The following is a 20,023-nucleotide window of genomic DNA, read 5'->3' as shown; positions in this document are numbered from 1 at the left end:
ATGAGGCAGTGGTATTACGGCTAAGAAAGCAGACACTAAGCCAGTCTGAATCTCAGCTCTGCCACTTACTAGCTTTGCTCGCTATGGCAAACTACTTACTGTCTCTGAATCTCAGTTTCCCCATCTGTAAGATGAGGATATAACTTCATAAGGTTGTTCTGAGGATTATATAAGATAATGCATCTAAAGTGACTAAAATGGACTATTCAATTGCTCCTATTTTATTGTTGTTATCTTATAAAGGAGGCAGAAAGAGGCACAACATTTTCTCTGGGCTTGGAGCTAATTTTGAAATAGGCCACCTATCCTACTTTCCTCTCCACCCCTCCCACCTGCAAGGACCTTCTCTTGGTCCCTCCCCCATGCTCTGGTGCCTTCTCCCTAAGCCCATCTGTTACGGATCATCACCTCTGCCACCCCTCACCCCCTGCCTTCATCCCCAAGTACTCCATGCTCCAGGTTCACTCCCCAACTTCATTACAGGCAAATTCCTGTCACCTTAGTGCTGAAGATCTCAGCCTCCAGTTAGGAAGAAAGGACTAAGTGAGTGCCAGTGTTAACCCATTAGCCTTCTCAATGGTGTCTGTTTTTAAGAGAGTAAAATGAATTCTGATTGGTGGAATTTCTCATTGTAAACCATGTGAAAGGAACAAGGCCAAACAAACATGTCTGCTGGGAGTGGGGAGAGGGAAAGAAGTTTCCCTCCCTTGTGGACAATCAGATCCCCTAAACTATTTCTGCTTTATACAACATACTCCTTCTTTCCATTTCTCTTTTTTAAATTAAGATAAAATTCATATAACATAAAATTCACCATTTTAAAGTGTACAATTCAGTGGTTTTTAGTTTATTCACAAGGTTGTACAACCATCACCACTACCTAATTCCAGAATATTTCATTACCCCAAAAAGAAACTCTATATCCATGTGCAATCACTCCCCAAGTCTCCCTCTCCCCTGACCCTGGCACCTAACAAACTAGTTTCTGTCTCTATCGATTTGCCAGTTCTGGACATTTCATGTAAATGGAATCATACAATACATGGCCTTTTATGTCTGACTTCTTCCACTTAGCATAATATTTACAAGATCCGTCCATGTTATAGCATATGTCGATATTTCATTTCTTTTTCATGTCTGAATAATATTCCATTGTATAGCTAATACAATGTTTTGTTTATCCATCCATCAGTTGATGGACTCTCGATCCATTTCTCAGCTCAGAGGATTCCTAAAAACACCAAAGGTTTTCCATGAAAGTAGCTGTTCTGGAATGTCAGGGAATTCTTTCTATAAGCCCAAGAATTAAATCCAATCTAAGACTTGGCTCCAGCCCTTAGGCTGCCATTCTGCTCACCTTTCCCAGAGGCGGGTGCACATCAAAGAAAAAGGTACGGTTGATATAGTAACTTCCCATTTTTCCAAAATGAGTCTCATCCCAACTAAAGAGAAAACAAAAAGAGAAATGAGAATTTTTAAATTATCATAAATACAAATAGCTTGATAAAACTTGGTTAAAATTACAGTTAAAATCAAAGGCTATAAGTCTCAAGCAATTAATGAGAAAATTTGGATTAAAAAAAAGCTTTTGACACAAGTGATTTGAGGAAGCAAAACATCAAGCTGGTCCTTAACCTTCATTTAGATAGATGAGAAAGCCTAGCTAATATTTACCAACCAGTTGTCATAAATTTAAATTAAATCTATACTTACTCTATACCTTGAGTTTCTATTTATTTTAAAAAGGCAAAGAGTTTCCTATAATAAAGAGTTTTGTAATAAGAGTTTTCTTCCAAGTCTGCTAACTTCTAACCCTGAGACTACTTTTGCTACCAGTAATGTAGTTTCTGTAGTGTAGTTACAAGCTACACTGCAGGCTACTGATCAGTAAAAGCCTATAAACCATGATTGCTCCTGGACTCTGATTTTGCTCCCAACTTGTATAATTAATCTGCTAACTATGAACTCACTATCTTACTATAATAAACTAACTAGCATATAAAAAATGAGAGCTTTCTTACTAAGTTAACAACCAATCTAAAACCTATTCTCATTTTGCAAATTATTTTGCAAGTAAATAAGTGATGCTATACATTAGCTTCTGAACACAATGCAAAAATCTTATTTTTCTATATAAGCACAGTAAACCTTTTCACACCCTACATGGGGGTTATCCTGCAGAGACTGGCCATTTCTGTTTGTCAGTCTCTCCCTGCAGCTCAGAAGAACAGTTGCTGTCTAGTGACTGTCTATTCCCAGGTCAGCTTCCAGAAGCAGTTATTACTGACCTACAACATAAAGGGCAAAACATCCTTTTTACCAAAAATGTAGAGTTCTTTTTTTTTTTTTCCACTCAGTGGGTCCAGCAGATAGGCAGAAGGGGTAAGTCTAATTCTGCACCTGCTAGGCTTAAGCACTCTGCTTGACATGAAGTGAGGTGATGTCAAAGAGAAAAATAACTTCCAAGCAGTGTGACAAAATAAATTTACAGGAAAAAAAAAGAGAGGGAGAGAGAGAGATGCAGTCCCAGCTTCACCACTTACTGTCAGCATGACCTAGAGAAATCCCTCACCCTCTCTGTATCTCTTTTCTCATCTACAAAATGAAGACAGTAATAGTATCTGCCATGTCCACCTCGCAGGGAGGTGTCGGGGCTCAATTCAGGTAACACGTGTGAAAGAATTCCGTAGACTATAAAGTCCCACACATGCTGGGCACTATTTAAACTGTCCCAACACTTGTGGTTAGTTTTGAAGTCTGTTTGGATACATACTGAAAAAGGGGTATAACATTTTTACTTCAAAAACTTCCCAAGTAAAACTAGTAGTAGCAGTCACACTTTCTCTTGGCTTTTATTGTGTGTTTGTAGTGGGAGAGACAGTCCTCCCAGGCTATCTCTTGCTCCTACAGACCTTGCAGGGTATACCAAGAATGCAAGGTCCTGACTACTCTTTATCAGTCCACTTCTCAGGGTTATGTTTGCAGCAACCTTGAGGAAGAGACAGCATCTCCCTCTGGGACAGAGAGCAGGCTTGTTTACTGCTTGTTACAAAACAGCGGATTCCCCAAGCTCAATATTCCTCAGCTGTGATACAACCCACCGCACGTGCAGGCATTTGTCCAGACCCAGGGCGTCACGTGGGACGCTGAGGGCAAGGGGAACTGATGCCAACATGCTGATGCTTGTCCTACCTGCTGTGCTGTGAGAAATAAAGTCCTCTGTCTCTGACCCAGGACATTGTCTTCTGCCAGCATCCATAAAACAGTGAAAGGCTAACTTATCAGTCTGAAAGCAGGGTAAAATAAAATTCGAGACCCTGACAATTTTTGGTGACAAGCATAGGAGCTGAGTCATAGCTTTCCGTAAGAGAAAGGACAGGGCACCCACAGACTGGGTTAGGGGATATGAGAAGAATCCCTGGAATGTGGTAGTGAATGTTCTTTCCCAAGTGGTGGGGAAGGGAGATAGTAAGAACCCTCCCCTCTCCTATGTATAATGAGGCTGAGTGGCCAGAGGCAGGATTGAAACAGTCTGAATGCTGCCTTGGTTACTGCTCACGCTCTTCTGGGCAAAAGGAGGAAAGGATGTACTCTCAGCCATGAGGCAACAAGCTGAGCAGCCCCAGCCAAAAGGGAATATGAATGTGGCTGCTGAATCAAGAGGCCCCAAAAGCTTACTTAAACAGTGTCAGCAGTAAGGACCTTGCTGTACAGTATAGAACTCTGGGTAAAATGAAAACATTGAAAGGTCCCTGGGTGAGCTGTGTGCTCAAGCCAAAAGTGTGCCTTGCTTAGAGGCTCAGAGCCATTCTCTTGCTCTGTGTCCCATGATCCCTCTCCCTTTGCCACAATCTCAGCTACTTTAAAGAGTAAGATGATTAAAGGTGGGGCTAAGGTCTCCCTGTCCCAAAAGGGGACTAAAGGCCATACACACCCATCCTAGTATGCTGGGGAACTCTGAGGAGGAGAGGGACTCACTCTTAAGGTCCTACTGGATACAGAAACACCTTACTCAATCCCTTGGAGTGGTGGAGGATTTGCTAGGTGCAGAGGTTACCGAAGGTACTGAGGACTGCAGGGAGAGCCATGGTGGTGTGTACAGGGACTGAAAGGAAAGGGCCCCTAAACCCAGGAGCTCACCAGACACAGGAAAGCAGACTGGGAAGAAGTGATGCCAAGCCTACTGAGAGGCTAAAGGAGAAAAAAGGCTTCCTCCCACCTCCTGCATCCAGCACTCCTGACACTCCCCACCTGGGAGTGGCATAATCTCTGGATGGCTGTCATCATTGCTCCTGATGCAGGCCTATTAGACTTAGTTGAAGAGGAAAAAAGCACCCAAATTCAATTGATAGGGTTTGAGCCAAGTTACCAGTGGGGAAGGGGTAGGTTTCTGCAGAATAACAGCTCCATCTGCTGGACACAGGCACCAAGTACACACTTTTTTAAAGGGGCAACTATCAACCTACTACTAAGCTCTTGTTGAAAATTGAGGGCCTGAGCCATGAAGACCTTAGGACTCTGGCCTGATACTGCCAGTTTAGGGTGGGTCAACTTGAAATCTATGGCTAACAAGGGAAGGGATCAACAAGCCTCGCTGGTCAAATGTAAGTGGTCTAGTCAAGAGCATAGATGGCCTGGCCCTACAGGCATCTTGACTTCACATGAAGAAGTGGCAGCTTCCCTTTTGGAAGAAACTATCTCCCACTCTGCCACCTGCAGCAAAGCTCTGGCTCAGTGGGGCCCTATGATGGTGCCTGGTTCACTGATGGTCAGGCTAAATTAGAAGCAGATGGTGTCCAGCGGGCAGCAGCTATCATCCAGCCCACCAACAATTCTGGAATTCCAACCACAGTGAGGGTTTTTGGCAAATGGGTTGAATTGAAAGTCATCACCCTTGCCTTAGACAATACCCCTAAAAAACAGACAAGTTATATTTTTATTGACTCTTAACCATTGGCCTAACCATCTGGTATATCATTTGGAAGACTACACACTAAGAAATTTTAAATACCCCTCTTTGGAGCCAAGAACTGTGGGAGAAAACCATGGCTGCCTATGATGGGACAATCTGGATCACTCATGTACATGCCCCAGTAAGGACCAGTATTCTGGTAAGACTGGCTAGAATCAAGCTGCTGATCAAACCTGCACCAACCAGACTGCTGCCATTGCCATGTAGATGCATCAGTGCACCAGGCCTGGATACACATCTCCCACCATGGTCTAGGCACAAAGAAAAGGACTATATGTCTCTAAAGCAGAAGCCATTGCTACATTGTGGTGACTTGTGACTCCTGCCAGAAGTTGGCTTGTTTGTCTTGCAGTAAACGAAGCCACATGGCATGGGGCATTGACCCTGCCCACTCCAAAAAAACTGACTGTACTAGGACTTTGCTCCCCTCTCCAAGCTATCACTGGTGCCTCACTGCTGCTGACACTCTTTCAGGTTACAATGTCGATGATGCTGTTCCAGTCCAATCATCTGACTCTAGATATATCACGGTGGCCCTTGAAGCTAAACTATATCATGTTTTCAACTTTTTTAACCATCTACAGTCTGACAGTGGTGCACTTTTTTTTGCAATGGCCACCCAATAATGGACCAATAGTCAAGGTATCTGATGACATTCCATACTCTCTACCATCCACAGGCATCTGATACTGCCAAGCACTGAATTGTCTTATCAGAAATATTTCTGACTCTATTTCCCTCACCTCCTCCTGGTTCACACATCTTAGTCGAGTAGTTTGGTCACCTAACTAGAAACGGTTCCTCTCCTCATGGCCACCAAGTAGGTAATAATCAAGACAAAAGGGGTGGTCGATTATTAAAAAAAAAAAAACCTATTTTGAAATTTTGAGGTTCTACCCTGACTATTCCTGGGCTTTATTTGTCTTTCTTTCCCCTAACAGCAACTCCAGATCAGCTTGGAGGTTTGGGTGGGAGTCTATGGGATTAAAACTTAATTCTAGTTCAGTCACCTGATTTTCTTGTTGGAATGACATAGTTTTAGAGCATAAAGATCGCTTGGTTGGATATACTACTTGTAAAGTCCATCTACAGTGGCTCACATGAGCCAAGATGGGAGGCATAATGAGTCTTTGTCAATTTCCTGGCAATGCCCTTGGCAGAAAGGTCTGGATATTAGTAGGTGATAACTGGAGTAAAGGTGAAGTTACAGGTAATAGAGTGGGACCCACAGATTATATGGCAATGGGAGGAAAGAAACAACCCTGCCACCTGGGGAAAGAACATCTTAGGGCCCTGGAAATGTAAAAAGAAGGGAACAATTAATGCTCTCTTTGTCCCCTAGGCCCAGCACCCAGCCTGGCAAAACACTAATATGGTACAATTAAGTCCAGTGGCAGTGATAGCTAGCAATCTTACCTGTTGTTGAGTGTGTCATCCCACTATGAAATCAGAAAAACTCATGGACATGGCCGGTCTTGAACCATCCTTATGTACCTGATGTCACCAACATTAACTCCCAAACATGGACTTCCTTCACATGTGTACAAACACACAGACTGGCACAACCTTCTATCAATCTGACTGATACAAATTCATATTCTTCTCCTGACACTCTGGGGCCTTAGGTTATGCCTTGTATAGTGACTGAGGCTGCAACTATTCAGTGACACTCACTGCCCATGTAGCTTAACCAAACCACTGTAATGGAGAGCTAAATCACATCAATGGCAACCCAAATAAAATTTAACAAAATATTCTGAACTGGAGTGACCTGCACCTCTTCAGGTAATATGTTAGAATGCAGGGAAGAATGGGCCATGAAATGTCTTTCCATTAGGCATGGGAGTTCCTTTTTTTTTTTTTTTTTTTTTTTTAATGGGGAACTCGTAATTATTGGCAATGACACCAAACATCAAAGATCAGTCAAAACACCTGTCTACAGATTACAATGTATAATAGATTGGCCTTAGACTACACTCCAGCTCTATGAAATAAGATTTACTGGTCTTTTCTCCCAGCCCCTCCCCCTCCACCACACCCCTCCACACATACAATTATTCACAGGTGGCTGGATTCAGGACCCTGGACAGCAGAGTCAACACAAGTTGGTCTCATCCTGCTGCAAGGCAACCCACTGTGTGCAGTCATTGCACAGTCATCCATCTGAGCCCACAGCTTCACCCTGTGGGACTTCGGGGTCATGAGAAACTGAATCCAATATGCGGCTGTTCATCCTGCTTCTTGTGCTATTAGTAATAAGTCCTTTGACTCTGACCCAGGAGTCTCGTATCTTCTGCCAGCCCTCATGAAATAATTACAAACTAACTGATTAACTAACCCTGATAGCTTGTTAGCTTGCTTACTTGGTTTTCAATCAAGGAGTTCCACTTCTAACAACTCTTATACAAACTTTCTCCTCAGTGATACTGAGAATACATAGTATCACTTCTTGGCCAAACAAATTAACCATTTTCAGTCTGTATAAAACTTTTCTTCCTTCTAGCTGGAGACGTTTTAAGTTTATTTAATTAAATTTGACTCCTGCAAAATAAAACCTTTAAGAAAATATGTCTCTCCTCACAGGATGACCCCAGACCTGCTTCCCGAGAATGAGGTATCCAGTTAGGAATGCTCCCCTCCACTGATGCCTAGAAATCCTGCAGATTGGGAACTCAGGCTTTAGGAAATTCTGTACTAAGAATTTCCAATTCTCCTGGGAAAGGCCACAGCACCTTTAAAAGCCACAATTTGAGTCAGTGAGACACTGTAGCGTAACTAGCAAGACATGAAGACTGCTTCCTCAGATCCTAAGGAATTCCCCTGCCATCCACCGGAGCAAAAACTATTCCTCTCAGAGACTGCACCTGGCCAGAGTCAATCATCAGAAACCTCAGTTTCCCCCACGACTCCCAGCGGGGCCCCGCCCCTCCGCCTATGAATCCCGCCCCCTCCGTGCCTCCGGACCAATGAGAAGGTGCGCCCCTCCCTCCCAGTTGCCATGGTGCCTGCCGAATCCCTCCCATCACTCACCAGACGTGCGGCGGCTCGTCCAGACGGTGGAAGCGGGTGGCGAAGGACATCAGCGTCACCAGGGCCAGCAGAGCCCACCGGCCTGCCGCCTCGAAGCGCCGCGAGCCTGGAGCAGGCCGTTTGGGGCTCCGCGCTGTAGCCTCGGCGGCCACGTCCGGGCCCACAGCTCTAGCAGCCTGGGACCCACAGCGGCCCCTCCGGGGACGCAGCTCGGACCCTGCCAGTCCTCTGCCCACCGCCGGCGGCATCCTTCCCCTCCTCAGGATGGCCCTCCGGCCAGCAGGCACTCTGGGTCTTGCAAGCCGCCCCGCCAAGAAGTCACCAAGGGGCAGCTCGGGGTGCCCTGGGAAATGTAGTTCTTTGCGCCGGCGGCGGGGCGCCGGGCGCCGGCCTCTGGGCTGGGCGGAGAGCGTGGTCGCCGCCCGGGCCGCTGGGAGGCGGCTAGTGGCGCGGAGCATGACGGACCGCGAGGGCCGGGCTGGCCGGGCCCGGGAGAAAACAGGCTCAAGGAACTGCAATTCCCAGCAGCGCCGGGAGTGGGGCGTGGCTGCAGGGCGGGGCACGCTAAACGAGACCTTAAAGCTCATTCTATCCAACCCTTCACTTTACCAAGGCGAAAACCTAAGTTCTGACGTGTCGGGGTCTCAGTGGGCCTGAATCCTCGACGAGTGGGAGAGTCGCAAGGGCGCAGTTTCCTGGCCTGGAAGAGGGGTCGCCCGAAGTGCGAGATGCAAGCGGGGAAGGTCTGTGCTGCGCATCTGGGGAGAGGGGCGCTTCTTAGAAACACTGAGAAACCCTAGGGGGCGGGGTCAAAGGTGAGCCGCTCGGCCCTGCTCACAGCTCCCACAACGATTCCCAGCATGCAGTGCGCCGCGCTGCGCGCGCCCCATCGCTCCCACTCTGCGTCTGCGCGCTGACCGTTGGGGCCTGTGGTTCAGCAAGGCTTGGGCCAGGAGCGGCGCTTTCTCGTTGGGCATGTCGGGCTTGGTTTGGTCGCTGTACCGTCACGCTTCACCTGTCTCTCCCCCAGCACCCAATCTGCTAGGTCTTCCAAACGTCCTCCCTCGTCTCCCTCTTCCGTACGGTCCTGCGTGCTTCCCTTCCAATCACCTGAACAGGTTCTAACAGCTAACCTGTGGCCTTCCAGGGTTGTTCGCATTTCTGAGAGAGCACCAGGGGCGAGGGGAAGCAGTGGCACTTTTAGTCATCACAGTCACTTGGGGAACTTACCGGTTTTAATATACATTTTCCAGGCCCGCCCCAGAACCACTGTATCAATTTCTTGTGAAAGGGGCCTGGGAATCCGTGTTTAATAAAAGCCCCAGTTGAATCTTTAAAGTTTGGGAACCACTACTGTAGCTCAAAGGAAAGTGTCAGGCACATCAGGTGGGATATAGCATCACTTTAACTATGTATAGCCTACCCCACCCCCACGCCCAGATGGAACTGTAGGAGTCTTTCTCTAAAATCATGTGTAAGAGATGGTTTAAAAATAAAATCTGCTAGACTGATCAGAATCCATATTTGAATTGGAAACAAAATTCCTCCAGGAGTGGTGATGAAATAGTTACTTTGAGCTTAAAATTTAGCTCTACAAATGCAAAAAGGAACATGGGATGGTTTATAAGTTATCATTGGTTGGTAAGAGAAAGAGCAGAAACTGCCCTCCATTACATCTTCTGATGGCCCATATGTAGGAAACCTGGAGGCAGTGGCATTTACAGTGATTCTGTGGTGACCCTTAGTACAAGTCAAAGGTGAGGTTATTAGGTAAGGTATTTCTTCAAGGATCCTAAGCTAATGTCTGCGACTCTCTAGTGGTCCCATTCTTTATAAGCAGCCGCTGCATCTTGACCCTAGGGGCCCATCCATCCTAACCAGGTAAGGAAAAGGATTTACCTCGGAACAGTGTATATCTAATTGTGACCTCCCAACTCTCCTTCCAAGGAAATCTGCTGCCTATCACTTGCCCTCTTTGCCAGAACTGCCTGCACTTTCCCCACAAAAGTTTCCTTCGGTATAGACTGGAATTCTTAGGTTCAGGAACCAACTTAGGAGGACCTGGGTTCCCACTTGTGCCCTTGCCCACATAGAAGTCAGAGTTGGTGAAAGCAGAGTCAGATAGCAGCTTGGTGTACTGGGGGTGCAGAAGGGAGAGGGGACTTGGGTGAAATGTCTGTAGTCAGAGGAATGGTAGACAGGGGTGATCTAAGAAATTCTATGGAGTTCTTCATCCATAAGGATAACTATGTATCTACTGGAAGATTCATGAGTGCTGATTACTGGTAACTCTGTCTTGGGTTCTGCTTTGAAGTGCTGGTTACCAGGAAGCACCAGAGAAATTAACTTTGAGTCCCCTAAACTTTAGAGGAGAGGTCATACACCCAGCTGCCTCCAGGGCCCTTAAGGTAACAAAAATGAGAGAAGTGGGCAGATCTGAGAGGGCATACCCTGACTAAAGGGGGCCATTAAGGCTCTAATCAATTGTTGCCAGTCAGGAACTGAGTCTACTATCTCCAGATTTTTAAAAGAAAAAAACAGACAACAGGATTTATATATGAAATATTGTGATTTTTAATGTTAGCAACTAATGAAAACATTTTGAAAGATGTTGTAGACCATACAGAACACTGTGGGTTGCCAGCTTGTGACCTCAACTTTGGAGCCAGTGGGCATATTCCCCAGCTACTTTTATGAGACCAGCTGAGACTCTGGTGGAATGTTGAAAGAGTTGGGCACCAAAGCATCAGAAAATTAGATTCCTGGCCTTTCTGCCACTTTTGGAAGAAAGTAAGCTATCGTTTTAGGGCAAACTTTTGTTTTACAGACGAGAGAGCCAAAGACTAGAGGAGGCAGGGATTGTCCCCAGTCATGCAAGTTAGTTGCTGCACTGGGACCAGACCCCAGGGATGCCACCTCCCAGCCCACTGCACCACATGAACTACTGGTTCAAAACCAGGCTTTCCTGTCTGCCCAGGGCACCAAACCTGGCTCTACCAGGAACATAAAAAGTTTTCCCAAGTTGGAAAGAGATGCCCTTTCTGACCAGAGTCAAAGTCCCCCTGACGCCTGATTAGCCCAACTTCCCCATTGGTTCATGGGATCCACCCCCTTCAGGGTTCCTCCCCCTACCCTGCAACTCTGTGAGAGGGGTCGTTCCCTGAGAGGCCAAGGGTCGCTACGGACCATGACTGAGTCTAGCAAGGTAAGGAAGGCTCTTGCAGGCTGGCGGCCCCTTTTGTGGGGGTGGTCCCTAGGACCTCAGGAATGCATGACAGCACAGTTTGGAGCCAAGGGACCCCACATGACTCCCAAGGCCTTTGACCCAGAGAGCTCTGAGTCTGGCCTGATTTTCCCAGGCAGAGGCCTGAGGAAGGAAGCTTAGTGGGCTAGGAAGAAACAGCGCTGGCTTGGAGCCCCCTGACTGGGAGCTGTTGCCTCCCCTCCAGTGGGCTCCTGGGGCTGAGAACCCACCAAACACAGGTTAATGTGCATCCTCGTCCTCTCTCCTCAGCCCATCCTCTATTCCTATTTCCGAAGCTCCTGCTCATGGAGAGTTCGAATAGGTAAGAGCTGTGCTTCCTCTGAGAGCCTGGGTGGGGTGGAATGGGGTGGAGGAAGGCCTGGGTGAAAAGCTAGCATCTGTCAAACAGGGTACCACCCCCGGCAACCAGCATCCCCCCCGGCCTCCTAGAGCCCTTAGCCTTGAATGGCACCTCCACCTCAGAAGTCCAGTGAGAGAGAGGAGGGAAAGTTATTTTTTCTCTTGGGCCCACCACCTCTCCGGCACTGCTCTCCAAAGCTCCTTAGCAACCATGCTTCAGACAGGCTCACAGAATCCAGAGGTCCTTGGTAACTGACAGGGAACAGCTGGCCTTCCTCAGTTCTTATCTTATTTGATCTGGCAAATTAAACAGAACTGGCCAGTGTCAACCCCAGAGGCTTCAGGGAAGGAAAAACTGGGGCGCTCTGGTTTAGTCCTAGTTTGACCCTTCTCTCCCTCATCGTAACACAGCCCTTGACAAAGTCAGAGTCATAGCAGCTCATACAAAGGGAGAACTATGCTGAGTGCTTTTGTGTGCATGATTCCCTTTAAACCTCAGCGACCCTAGGAGGGAAGTACTATTATTGTCACTATTGTACAAGTGCAGAAACTGGGGCACAGGGAGGTTAAATAACATGCCCAAGATCATGCAGCTGGTACGAGGCAGAGCTGAAATTGAACCAGCTAGTCTAGCCCCAGAGTCCATGTTCTTTACTGCACTGTGCAGCCTGTCAGCTGAAGAAACTGTGGCACAGAGGCTCATGAAGTTACTTACCCAAGGCCACACAGCTAGCAAATGAATGTGATGACATTTGAATCCAGGCAGCCTGCTTCTGGGAGCCTGGTTCTGACTGGGAAGCCATCCTCCATGACCCTCCCCGCTTTCACAGTCACTTGAAATTTGCTGGAATCAGTAGGCAAGAGCACTGGGGTACCTGAGGATACATACCTCCAAGACAATGCCTTCCGTAGGCCCAGAGCCTCTGCCTTGGCTGGCATCAAGCAGCGTGGGCACTGCCTCTGCAGGGCTTGCATGCTTGGCCTCCCCCATCTGGTCCCGGCCCCTGTCACTCTCCAGGGTGGAGCTGACCAGTGCTGAGGCGGAGCCCCGTATCTCCCAGACTATGCAGACTATGCCACGGCTCGCCCTCCTCCCCTCGCTCCTTTGCCTGATACTGCCCATCACTGTCTTTTAATGCACAGGTGTGTGCATGTACACACACATAATCTCCTCCCCAAGGGTTGACAGTTTACCTCATCTTGCCAAGGGGAAACATCAAAGGAGATGGAAGGGAAATTGGTCACTGGGGGTCACAGCAAATGCTGTGAGACCACCAGAGAGCCCTGATGCCCCTGCTTGGAATCTGTAGTAAATGGCGCTGAGAACGGAGAGAGCAGATTAGAAAGGGATTCTTCTGTAAACAGAAGAGTGTGGGCCCTGCATGGTCACTGAGCCCCTGCCCTTGGCCCTCAGATGCCTTCATCAGGGAATAATTGCATGTCTCCAATAAATTAGCCCCACTTACCACTGGGTAAGGCCCTACAGGGGGCAGAGATGAAGGGGACACTTCCCTGCTGTCCTTCAGAGCCCAGAGTGCCAGGGCACATACCCTCATACCCAGGGGCATGAGGGTTCCACTGAGGACACAGGAAGTTCAGGAGGAAAAGAAGCAGAGCATCATGGACTGGAGGTAGGGGAGTAGGTGGTGATCAAAGGAGCTGGAAAGAAGGGGTCAGGGCCACCCAGCAGTGTGGCAAAGCCTCACTTCCTCTTGTCATCCTGGAAAGTATGGCCAGAGGCTGTCCCCCAACTGCTGTCTGCCGTCTCTCCTAGCTCTGGCCTTGAAAAGCATTGACTATGAGATGGTAACCGTCAACCTCATAAAGGATGGGGGGCAGCAGGTAAGGAGGCCACCCACAAGCCACAATGAAGGAGTTAGAGAGGGACCTGGCAGGGGATGCAGACTTCTGCCCCCAAGAGATGAACCTGCGCCCGATGGTCCCCATGGCCGGAGGCTGATGGCTCTTCCTTGTGGGGCAGGGCAGCAAGCTGTGCAGCAAGAGGAGTCATGGGGAGGGCTCAGGGTCTGGGCTCTGTAGAACAGCCTGGCCTCTCAATGTCTGACTCCAGGAGGGTGAGTGGTGGGTGGGTCCTTGCCCCATGCCAGGCCCTCTGGATGTGCCGTGGTGACCACGTGTAAGTGCAGAGATAGCACATAGCCAGGCCCTTGGGAGGAAACCTGTATCTCAGCAGCCACTGGGGTTTGGGTTATTGCCCGGGTCCCCCAGGTATCACGCTGGGCCTCAGAGCCAGGGCCTTCCCCAGGGGAGAGAGTTGCAAGTGGGCAGGAGGCCTGAGGGCTTCCTTCTTCCTTGCTGGATTCTGCTTTAGCCAACTCAGGCCAGGCCACCCAGCCCACCAGCGCCTTGTCTCCACAGTTCTCTGAAGAATTCCAGGCCCTGAATCCCATGAAGCAGGTGCCAGCCCTGAAGATTGATGGAATCACTATTGGCCAGTCAGTGAGTGGAGCCTTTGGGAGGCCCCTCGTCAGAGTGGTACCCTGACCAAGAGGACCTCACAGTTCCTCCTTGCCTGCATCTGGCCAAGGAGCAGCTCTTAGTGGGGACAAGGGAGGGAGGAAGGTTGGTTGGAAGTGAAGGGAGACTCAAGCATACAGGGAACCAAGTCCTAGTAGGTAGGGGCCCAAAATGAGCTCATCCTCCTACGGGATGCTGTTGGCCTTACAGGGTTTGCGGGGAGGAAGGGGAAGGGGGTGATGGTGGTGGTGTTGGAACTGGGTGGGGAGGAGGAGTTTGCAGGCCCCTGTGGTCCAGGGGTCCAGACCCACCCTGCCCCACTACTACTCTCCGGACAGCTGGCCATCATTGAGTACCTGGAAGAGACCCGGCCCACTCCGCGACTCCTGCCTCAGGACCCAAAGAAAAGGGCCCACGTGCGCATGATCTCTGACCTCATTGCCAGCGGCATCCAGCCCCTGCAGGTGCGGCTTCTGTGCGCCTGCCCCCTCGCATATGCTCACCTTCAAACACTTGCATGCCGACTGTGGCGAGCCCACGGTGACGTGCCCCGCTTGCACGTGGGGGTGGCAGGAAGACAGAGGGGGTCCTCAGGGGCGTAGCCCTAGACCACGTGGCAGAGGGAGGAGGGAGCCCAGAAAACATCCACCCACTGGGGCCCCAGCCACATTCCTAGAAGCCCCAGGTGTCTGAGGACACGTCCCGAGGTGGCCAAGGTGGGGAAAGGGCCAGATGACAGAGAAAGGCTGAGCAGCACAGGTCCTGGCCTCCTGCCTTTAACCAGAGCAGCCCTCCTTCCACCTGTTCTGTATCATAGATTGGGATTCTCCTAAGATTGTAAAATTTCACAGGTGAAACAAAAAAGTAAGTGTTAAAACAGTTCATATGTGCTAGCCTTGACTTTGCAAATAAGGAAAGAGCCCCAGCAAGGTAAACTGACTTTGCAGAGTCACTCCGCTAAGGATGACAGAGCTAGGACCTAAGCCCAGGCCCCCTGACTGTGCACTTGTGCCCCCCACCCCCACTACCATGTCACTTTGTCTTTTTTAACAAAGAAAGTCGAAGCATAAAGACATCCCCATTTTATAGATGAGGAAACTGAAGCCCAGAAGTGAAATGGCTCCAGAGGTACAAGGATGAAACCGGAGTCCAAATCTCCTGAAAGCTAGTCCTATCTCCTCCCCAACCCTGCCCCCAACCCTGTATCGCTTTCCCTTTCCTCACAAGGGACCGTGTCAGGGAGAAGAATTGGATACAGGGGAAAGAGGCCTTGGCTGGTGGCCACACCCATCACATCCAAGGCAGCGTCCTGTGCCTCCACTGTACACATCTCTGCCAGAGTCATAGCTTCAGGGATCACTGGGGCAGCCTGAGAAAGTGGCTGCTGGAATCACCATCTCCCTTCAACCTCAGGGCCCAGATGGGAGGAAAGAGCTCACAGGGCCCAGAGCAGTACAGGTGTACAGCCAGGTGTACATGTGGGAACTGGGCCTGGCTGAGGGGACTTAGCTGAGTGGATGGGCTCAGACTGGCTCCCAGAGCTCATCCCAGATTTTTCACTTGGGCTACACAGAACCTGTCTGTCCTGAAGCAAGTGGGACAGGAGAAGCAGCTGAGCTGGGCCCAGCAGGCCATCAGTTCTGGATTTAATGGTGAGTCCTTGCCCCTGCGAACTGCCCCATGGTGACCTCTCAGAGAAATGGCCCTCACACCCAGGGCCCTGGGCATCTGCAACAGCCTCCCAGGCTCTTTGTTCTTGACAGTGGCATGGATGAGGGTGGGGGCAGGGCCGAGGAGGCAGTGGGCTGGGCAGCATCCAAACCTGGCCTCAACCTCCAGCACTTCTGGGAACCTCAGTGACTGAGGCTCTTTGGAGCTGGATGGCCCAACCTCTGCTTCACTGCCCACTCTAGCCATGGAGACAAGGCCAGCCAAGTGCCAGCCCAGCAGTGTGAGAGGTGCTGCCTTGGCCAGTGACAGGTCTTATCCCCTTGGGGGAGGGAATGGCAGCTGAACTTGAAGATTACAGGGAGGTATCATCTCATCCCCGTGTCCTGATCAACTCTCTCCAGATCTGATTGCCACGTTCCCTCCAGCACACACTCCAGCCTGGCACTCAGAGAGCTGCCCATGTCATAGTGATGGACACCAAGGCGCAGAAAGGCTGATCTCCTCTTTCTGTGCCCAGAGTAAGAGTATTCATGTTGCCTCCCCACAGCTCTGGAGCGGATCCTGCAGAGCACAGCGGGGAAGTACTGTGTGGGAGACGAGGTAAGCCCTCCCCAGGCCTGCCCAGAGGGCCTCCTCCCTCAGGCTGACCTCCAGCTGTCACTGTCTTCTTCTTAGACTCAGCCACCTCCCTCCAGCCCAGGGCAGGCATGGCCCAGAGAGCTTCCTGAAAAGGCCTCTGCAGTGGAGGGAGTGGAGTCCAGGGACCCAAGGTCTCTCTAGATTAAGTAGAGGTTAGCTCGTGGGCAGCTCCTCAGCTCCTTCCTAGTCAGCTGCCTCAAGAGGGAGTGAGTTTCTCATTCCTAGAGGCATTCAAGCTGAAGGCCTCATCTCTGAGATGAAGAGGTGGTCCAGCCATCAGATGAGGGATTAAAATAGATGATGTCTCCATTCCCTCCCAATGCTAAGATTCTAGGATTCAGGTGCCCTTGACTCCTATAGGCTAGGCCCTGGCCTGGTGGTAATTCTGGTTCCAGAGCCCCCCACACCCACCCAGAGGTATCCTCCGCCCCCCTGCTGCTGGGAGCCCTCACTAAGTGCCTGTGGTTGTTGTTTTTAACAAGGGCAGAACATTTATTAAGGCGATCTCTGGCTCTCGCCCTATCCCACCATCAGGCCTTCTCTGGCTACCCACAGAGTTGGTTGTCAGGGCAACAGAAGCGTGGCCTGAGAAGCACTTCAGCTCCGGGGACAGACCCAGACAGGCCCAGGGGAGATGAGGTGGGGGTGGGGTCGATGAGCCAAAAGCAGATGGGAACACCCAGGCCAGCAGCCCAAGATTGTTACCAGTGTGAGTCTGGGGTGCACACCCTGACGCAGGCCCACCCGACTCTCTTTGCAGGTGTCCATGGCTGACCTGTGCTTAGTGCCTCAGGTGGCAAATGCTGACAGGTAAGAGGCCCATGGCCTTCCTTTGTCCTCCTGGCTCCTCCCCTCAAAACGCCCAGCTTCCTCCCACAGTCAGGCCCCCCACTTCATCTACTAAGGTAGCATCTCATGCAGAGACCCCTCCCAACCAGCCAGGGTGCCCCCTGTGCCAGGCCACACCAGCCAGTGTGGCCTGGAAGAGACTAGCAGAAGTCAGTGGAACGCCCCTTCCATGCCCATTGCAGCCCAGGTGATACTGCAGAGCCTCTTCTCCTGAGGGAAGGTGGCTCACCTGGTGGCCACCCCTAAAAGAAACCACCCCAAGAGCCTGCTGTCCCCCAAGGTGGTGTGTCTGTGCCCAGCAGTGAGTGCTACCTCTGCTTTCCTCCATCAGCCCTTCAGTGAGACATGAATGACAGCCTCCCTGTGGAAGGCATTGTGCTAGGCGCCATTAGGGGTATGAACATACATCACACATTCCCTGCCCCCAAGAAGCTTATGACATGGATGGGGAGATAATCTGTATATGTAAATGCCCAGATATGGGCCTTACACATAGTAGGATCTGTAATAACCATGGCCTGGAATAGGAACAGTAGGAAGCAGAGATGCCAGATGATACCGCCCCAAGAACTCCCCCTTCCCAGAGAGCTGCCTGTGAACAAGGCCTCCCCACCTGGCAGGGCTGCCTTCATAGTCCTTTCCTGGCCAGCCCCAGAGACCTCATCCAGCTCTGCCTCTGTGCTTCCCCCACCACTCACAGGGCCGTCTCCCTGCTCCTCTGCAGCCCTTGGCTTAGGTGGGTGTTTCTCTGTTGCAGGTACAAGGTGGATCTCACGCCCTATCCCACCATCAGCCGCATCAGCAAGTCACTGCTGACCTTGGAGGCCTTCCAAGTGTCTCACCCCTGCCGGCAGCCAGATACACCCCCCGAGCTGAGGGCCTAGTTGTCAAACTGCGCCCTGCTGGTGCAGGGGCAGGGAGGGGGTGCAGGAGCAGAAGCTGGGTGGGCTGAATAGGCCTGGAAACAAGTGAGCCCTCCACTGGAGAGGCAGGAGACTTGAACTCCTAGCCCTTGAATTTGAACTCTAGCCCTGAATCTGCTTTCCCACCCAACCTTGCTCTGCCTCAGCCCCCTCATCTGTCAAGTGTGAGTGGGGTGGGGTGGGAGGACGCCCGGACGGGGGTAGGCAGGAACATTGCCTACTATCTGTGTCACGGGGCAGTCGTGAAGATGAAGTGAGTGCAGACAGAAATGTCTGGCAAGTTTCCCAGGGAGCCATAAGGAAGCACCTCTTCCCATCCCCTCGACTGTACCCAACTCCAAAGAATGCCCACTCTGAAATTTGATAATTAAACTAAAGCCCACGCCTCCAGGTTGTTCAGTTAAGGCTGAGCTGGGTTCCAGAATATGAACACTCTTCCTAGCTGGAATCCCCCTGTGTCCGGAAGAGAGGGGAGGAAGTTAGCCAGCCACTTGCCCACCCTCTGGTTGGCCTGGCCCCTGGGACCTAAAGGCAAGGAAGAGAAATAATCCCAAAAGCCTGCCTGAGAGAATCAGCCAAGACTCAGAAGAGCATCAGGAAAGAAAGCATCCTTGACCATCTGCATTCCCCGGGCAAGGAATAGTAAGTACCTAAATTCCACTGCAGCACTAAGGGGGTCATTGGCCCTCTCAACCCAATCCCTCATCTTCAGGGGCAGCACTCTCTGGACCAGTCCCAGGGTTAGGTACTCAGGATAAATCCAGTCGTGGTTGGTCCTAGGAACTGGAGGCAGGCTCCTCTGTGGGCAGTGTGAACTGACCAGGCTGGCTTGGGAGACCAACCAGGTGACAGTTTACCTTGGACTGCCCTGGATGGGATCAAGTTCCCATGCCTGGCAGTGTTCAGCCAGAACCAGGATCACCTCTTGGCAGAGGTATTGTAAGGAGACTGGGGCCCCTTCTGGGAGTGAAATAAGATGACTTTTCTGTCCCATACCTGAGATCTCATTTCCCCGCATGGCTGAAGTTTAAACAAGGAATGAAGATACATGTTTGGTTCAAATGGGAACCATATTCCTCAGCCATGAGTCCCTTTTCTCTAGCCCCAGTCCCAGAGCATTCAGTTCTCCCCTCTCATCCTCGGCACATGGGCTCCTCTGTGGCCTCTCCTCCTCTCTTAGAGGACCTGGGTTCCAGGCTCTAGAAAGACCAAAGTGGGCCACTCTTGTTCCCGAGGCGGCCGAGCCGGAGAGAAGCACAGGACAGTAGAGGAGACGCAGCAGTGGTAAGGGAGACTGGGGGGCCTCCTGTCCTGCCCTGCTGCCATCTGGACCCTTTCCTCAGATTACTCCAGACTTGTCAGGCTGCATAGGGCTCACCTGGGTTTTCTCCAAGAGACCTTTATTTGAGATAAGAGACCAATCTCTTTAGTTCAGGGATCAGTGATGGTCACCTGACTTGGACTTTTGAAATTGAAGGTGATTAAAGATCCTGTGGATTTTAAAGAGTGAATGAACTCAGGAGGAAGGAGGGCGGCCCCCTACTTCAGGCCATGCTCCTACACCTCCCAGGCAGTGTGCTCCCCGGCCCTAGAGGGACAGTGGGATCAGCGGGCAGCAGCAGGCAAGCTGCAGGGGCTAGGTTTGGCCAGATGGGGGTGCTGCTACCACTTTCCCAGTTAAGGAGGCAGCTGGCTCTGCCTCTCACCAACAGGTGCCTTTGGGAGCCCAAATAATCCAAAATGATTTCCAGCACTGCTGAGGTTACCAGGTCCCCCCACCCCTTCCTCCTCTCAATCTCATTTCCAGGCAACAGAGAAGCCCAAGAGATTTCTGGGAGGTGAGGGCACTAGATAGAC

The 20,023-nt window shown here is 50.5% G+C and overlaps 2 protein-coding genes across 8 annotated transcripts in view; one reads left to right on the top strand and one right to left on the bottom strand.

Moving 5' to 3' along the window:
* Window positions 1-8,589, bottom strand: part of POMT2 (protein O-mannosyltransferase 2) — a 41,404-nt gene extending 32,815 nt beyond the window's left edge. For all 3 annotated transcript variants that reach the window (XR_012507433.1, XM_074365192.1, XM_074365193.1), the window contains exons 1-2: window positions 8,003-8,589; window positions 1,358-1,442 (exon numbers count right to left, since the gene is read on the bottom strand). Coding sequence is in view for 2 of the 3 variants with exons in the window: in XM_074365192.1 (XP_074221293.1) it covers window positions 1,358-1,442; window positions 8,003-8,589 (672 nt within the window). In the remaining variant the exon portion in view is untranslated. The remainder of the gene's footprint in view (window positions 1-1,357; window positions 1,443-8,002) is intronic.
* A 17-nt stretch (window positions 8,590-8,606) lies between these two features.
* Window positions 8,607-18,554, top strand: GSTZ1 (glutathione S-transferase zeta 1). Of its 5 annotated transcripts, none has more exons than XM_010947898.3 (9): window positions 8,607-8,745; window positions 11,517-11,568; window positions 13,381-13,448; window positions 13,986-14,066; window positions 14,423-14,548; window positions 15,658-15,736; window positions 16,303-16,355; window positions 17,155-17,204; window positions 18,001-18,554. In XM_010947898.3, the coding sequence occupies exons 1-9, from the start codon at window positions 8,731-8,733 to the stop codon at window positions 18,125-18,127; spliced, it is 651 nt and encodes a 216-aa protein (XP_010946200.1). In that variant the 5' UTR covers window positions 8,607-8,730; the 3' UTR covers window positions 18,128-18,554. The 5 variants fall into 5 exon arrangements, with proteins under 5 accessions (XP_010946200.1, XP_045367294.1, XP_045367292.1 ...); XM_045511336.2 differs by lacking the exon at window positions 8,607-8,745 and adding an exon at window positions 8,751-8,817; XM_010947897.3 differs by lacking the exon at window positions 8,607-8,745 and adding an exon at window positions 10,611-11,207.
* Window positions 18,555-20,023: the final 1,469 nt, after the last annotated feature.

The sequence above is a fragment of the Camelus bactrianus genome, chromosome 6, assembly GCF_048773025.1.
Source record: "Camelus bactrianus isolate YW-2024 breed Bactrian camel chromosome 6, ASM4877302v1, whole genome shotgun sequence".
Lineage (NCBI taxonomy): Eukaryota > Metazoa > Chordata > Mammalia > Artiodactyla > Camelidae > Camelus > Camelus bactrianus.
This window is presented reverse-complemented; position numbering and strand designations above follow the sequence as displayed.

Bases quoted from the DNA above. Each gene is read 5' to 3' on its own strand.
- GSTZ1 (XM_010947897.3), top strand. From the start codon at position 11,100: ATGGGATCCACCCCCTTCAGGGTTCCTCCCCCTACCCTGCAACTCTGT. The intron at 14,067-14,422 runs GTGAGTGGAGCC...CTCTCCGGACAG, and splicing joins GAATCACTATTGGCCAGTCA to CTGGCCATCATTGAGTACCT. The intron at 14,549-15,657 runs GTGCGGCTTCTG...TGGGCTACACAG, and splicing joins GCGGCATCCAGCCCCTGCAG to AACCTGTCTGTCCTGAAGCA.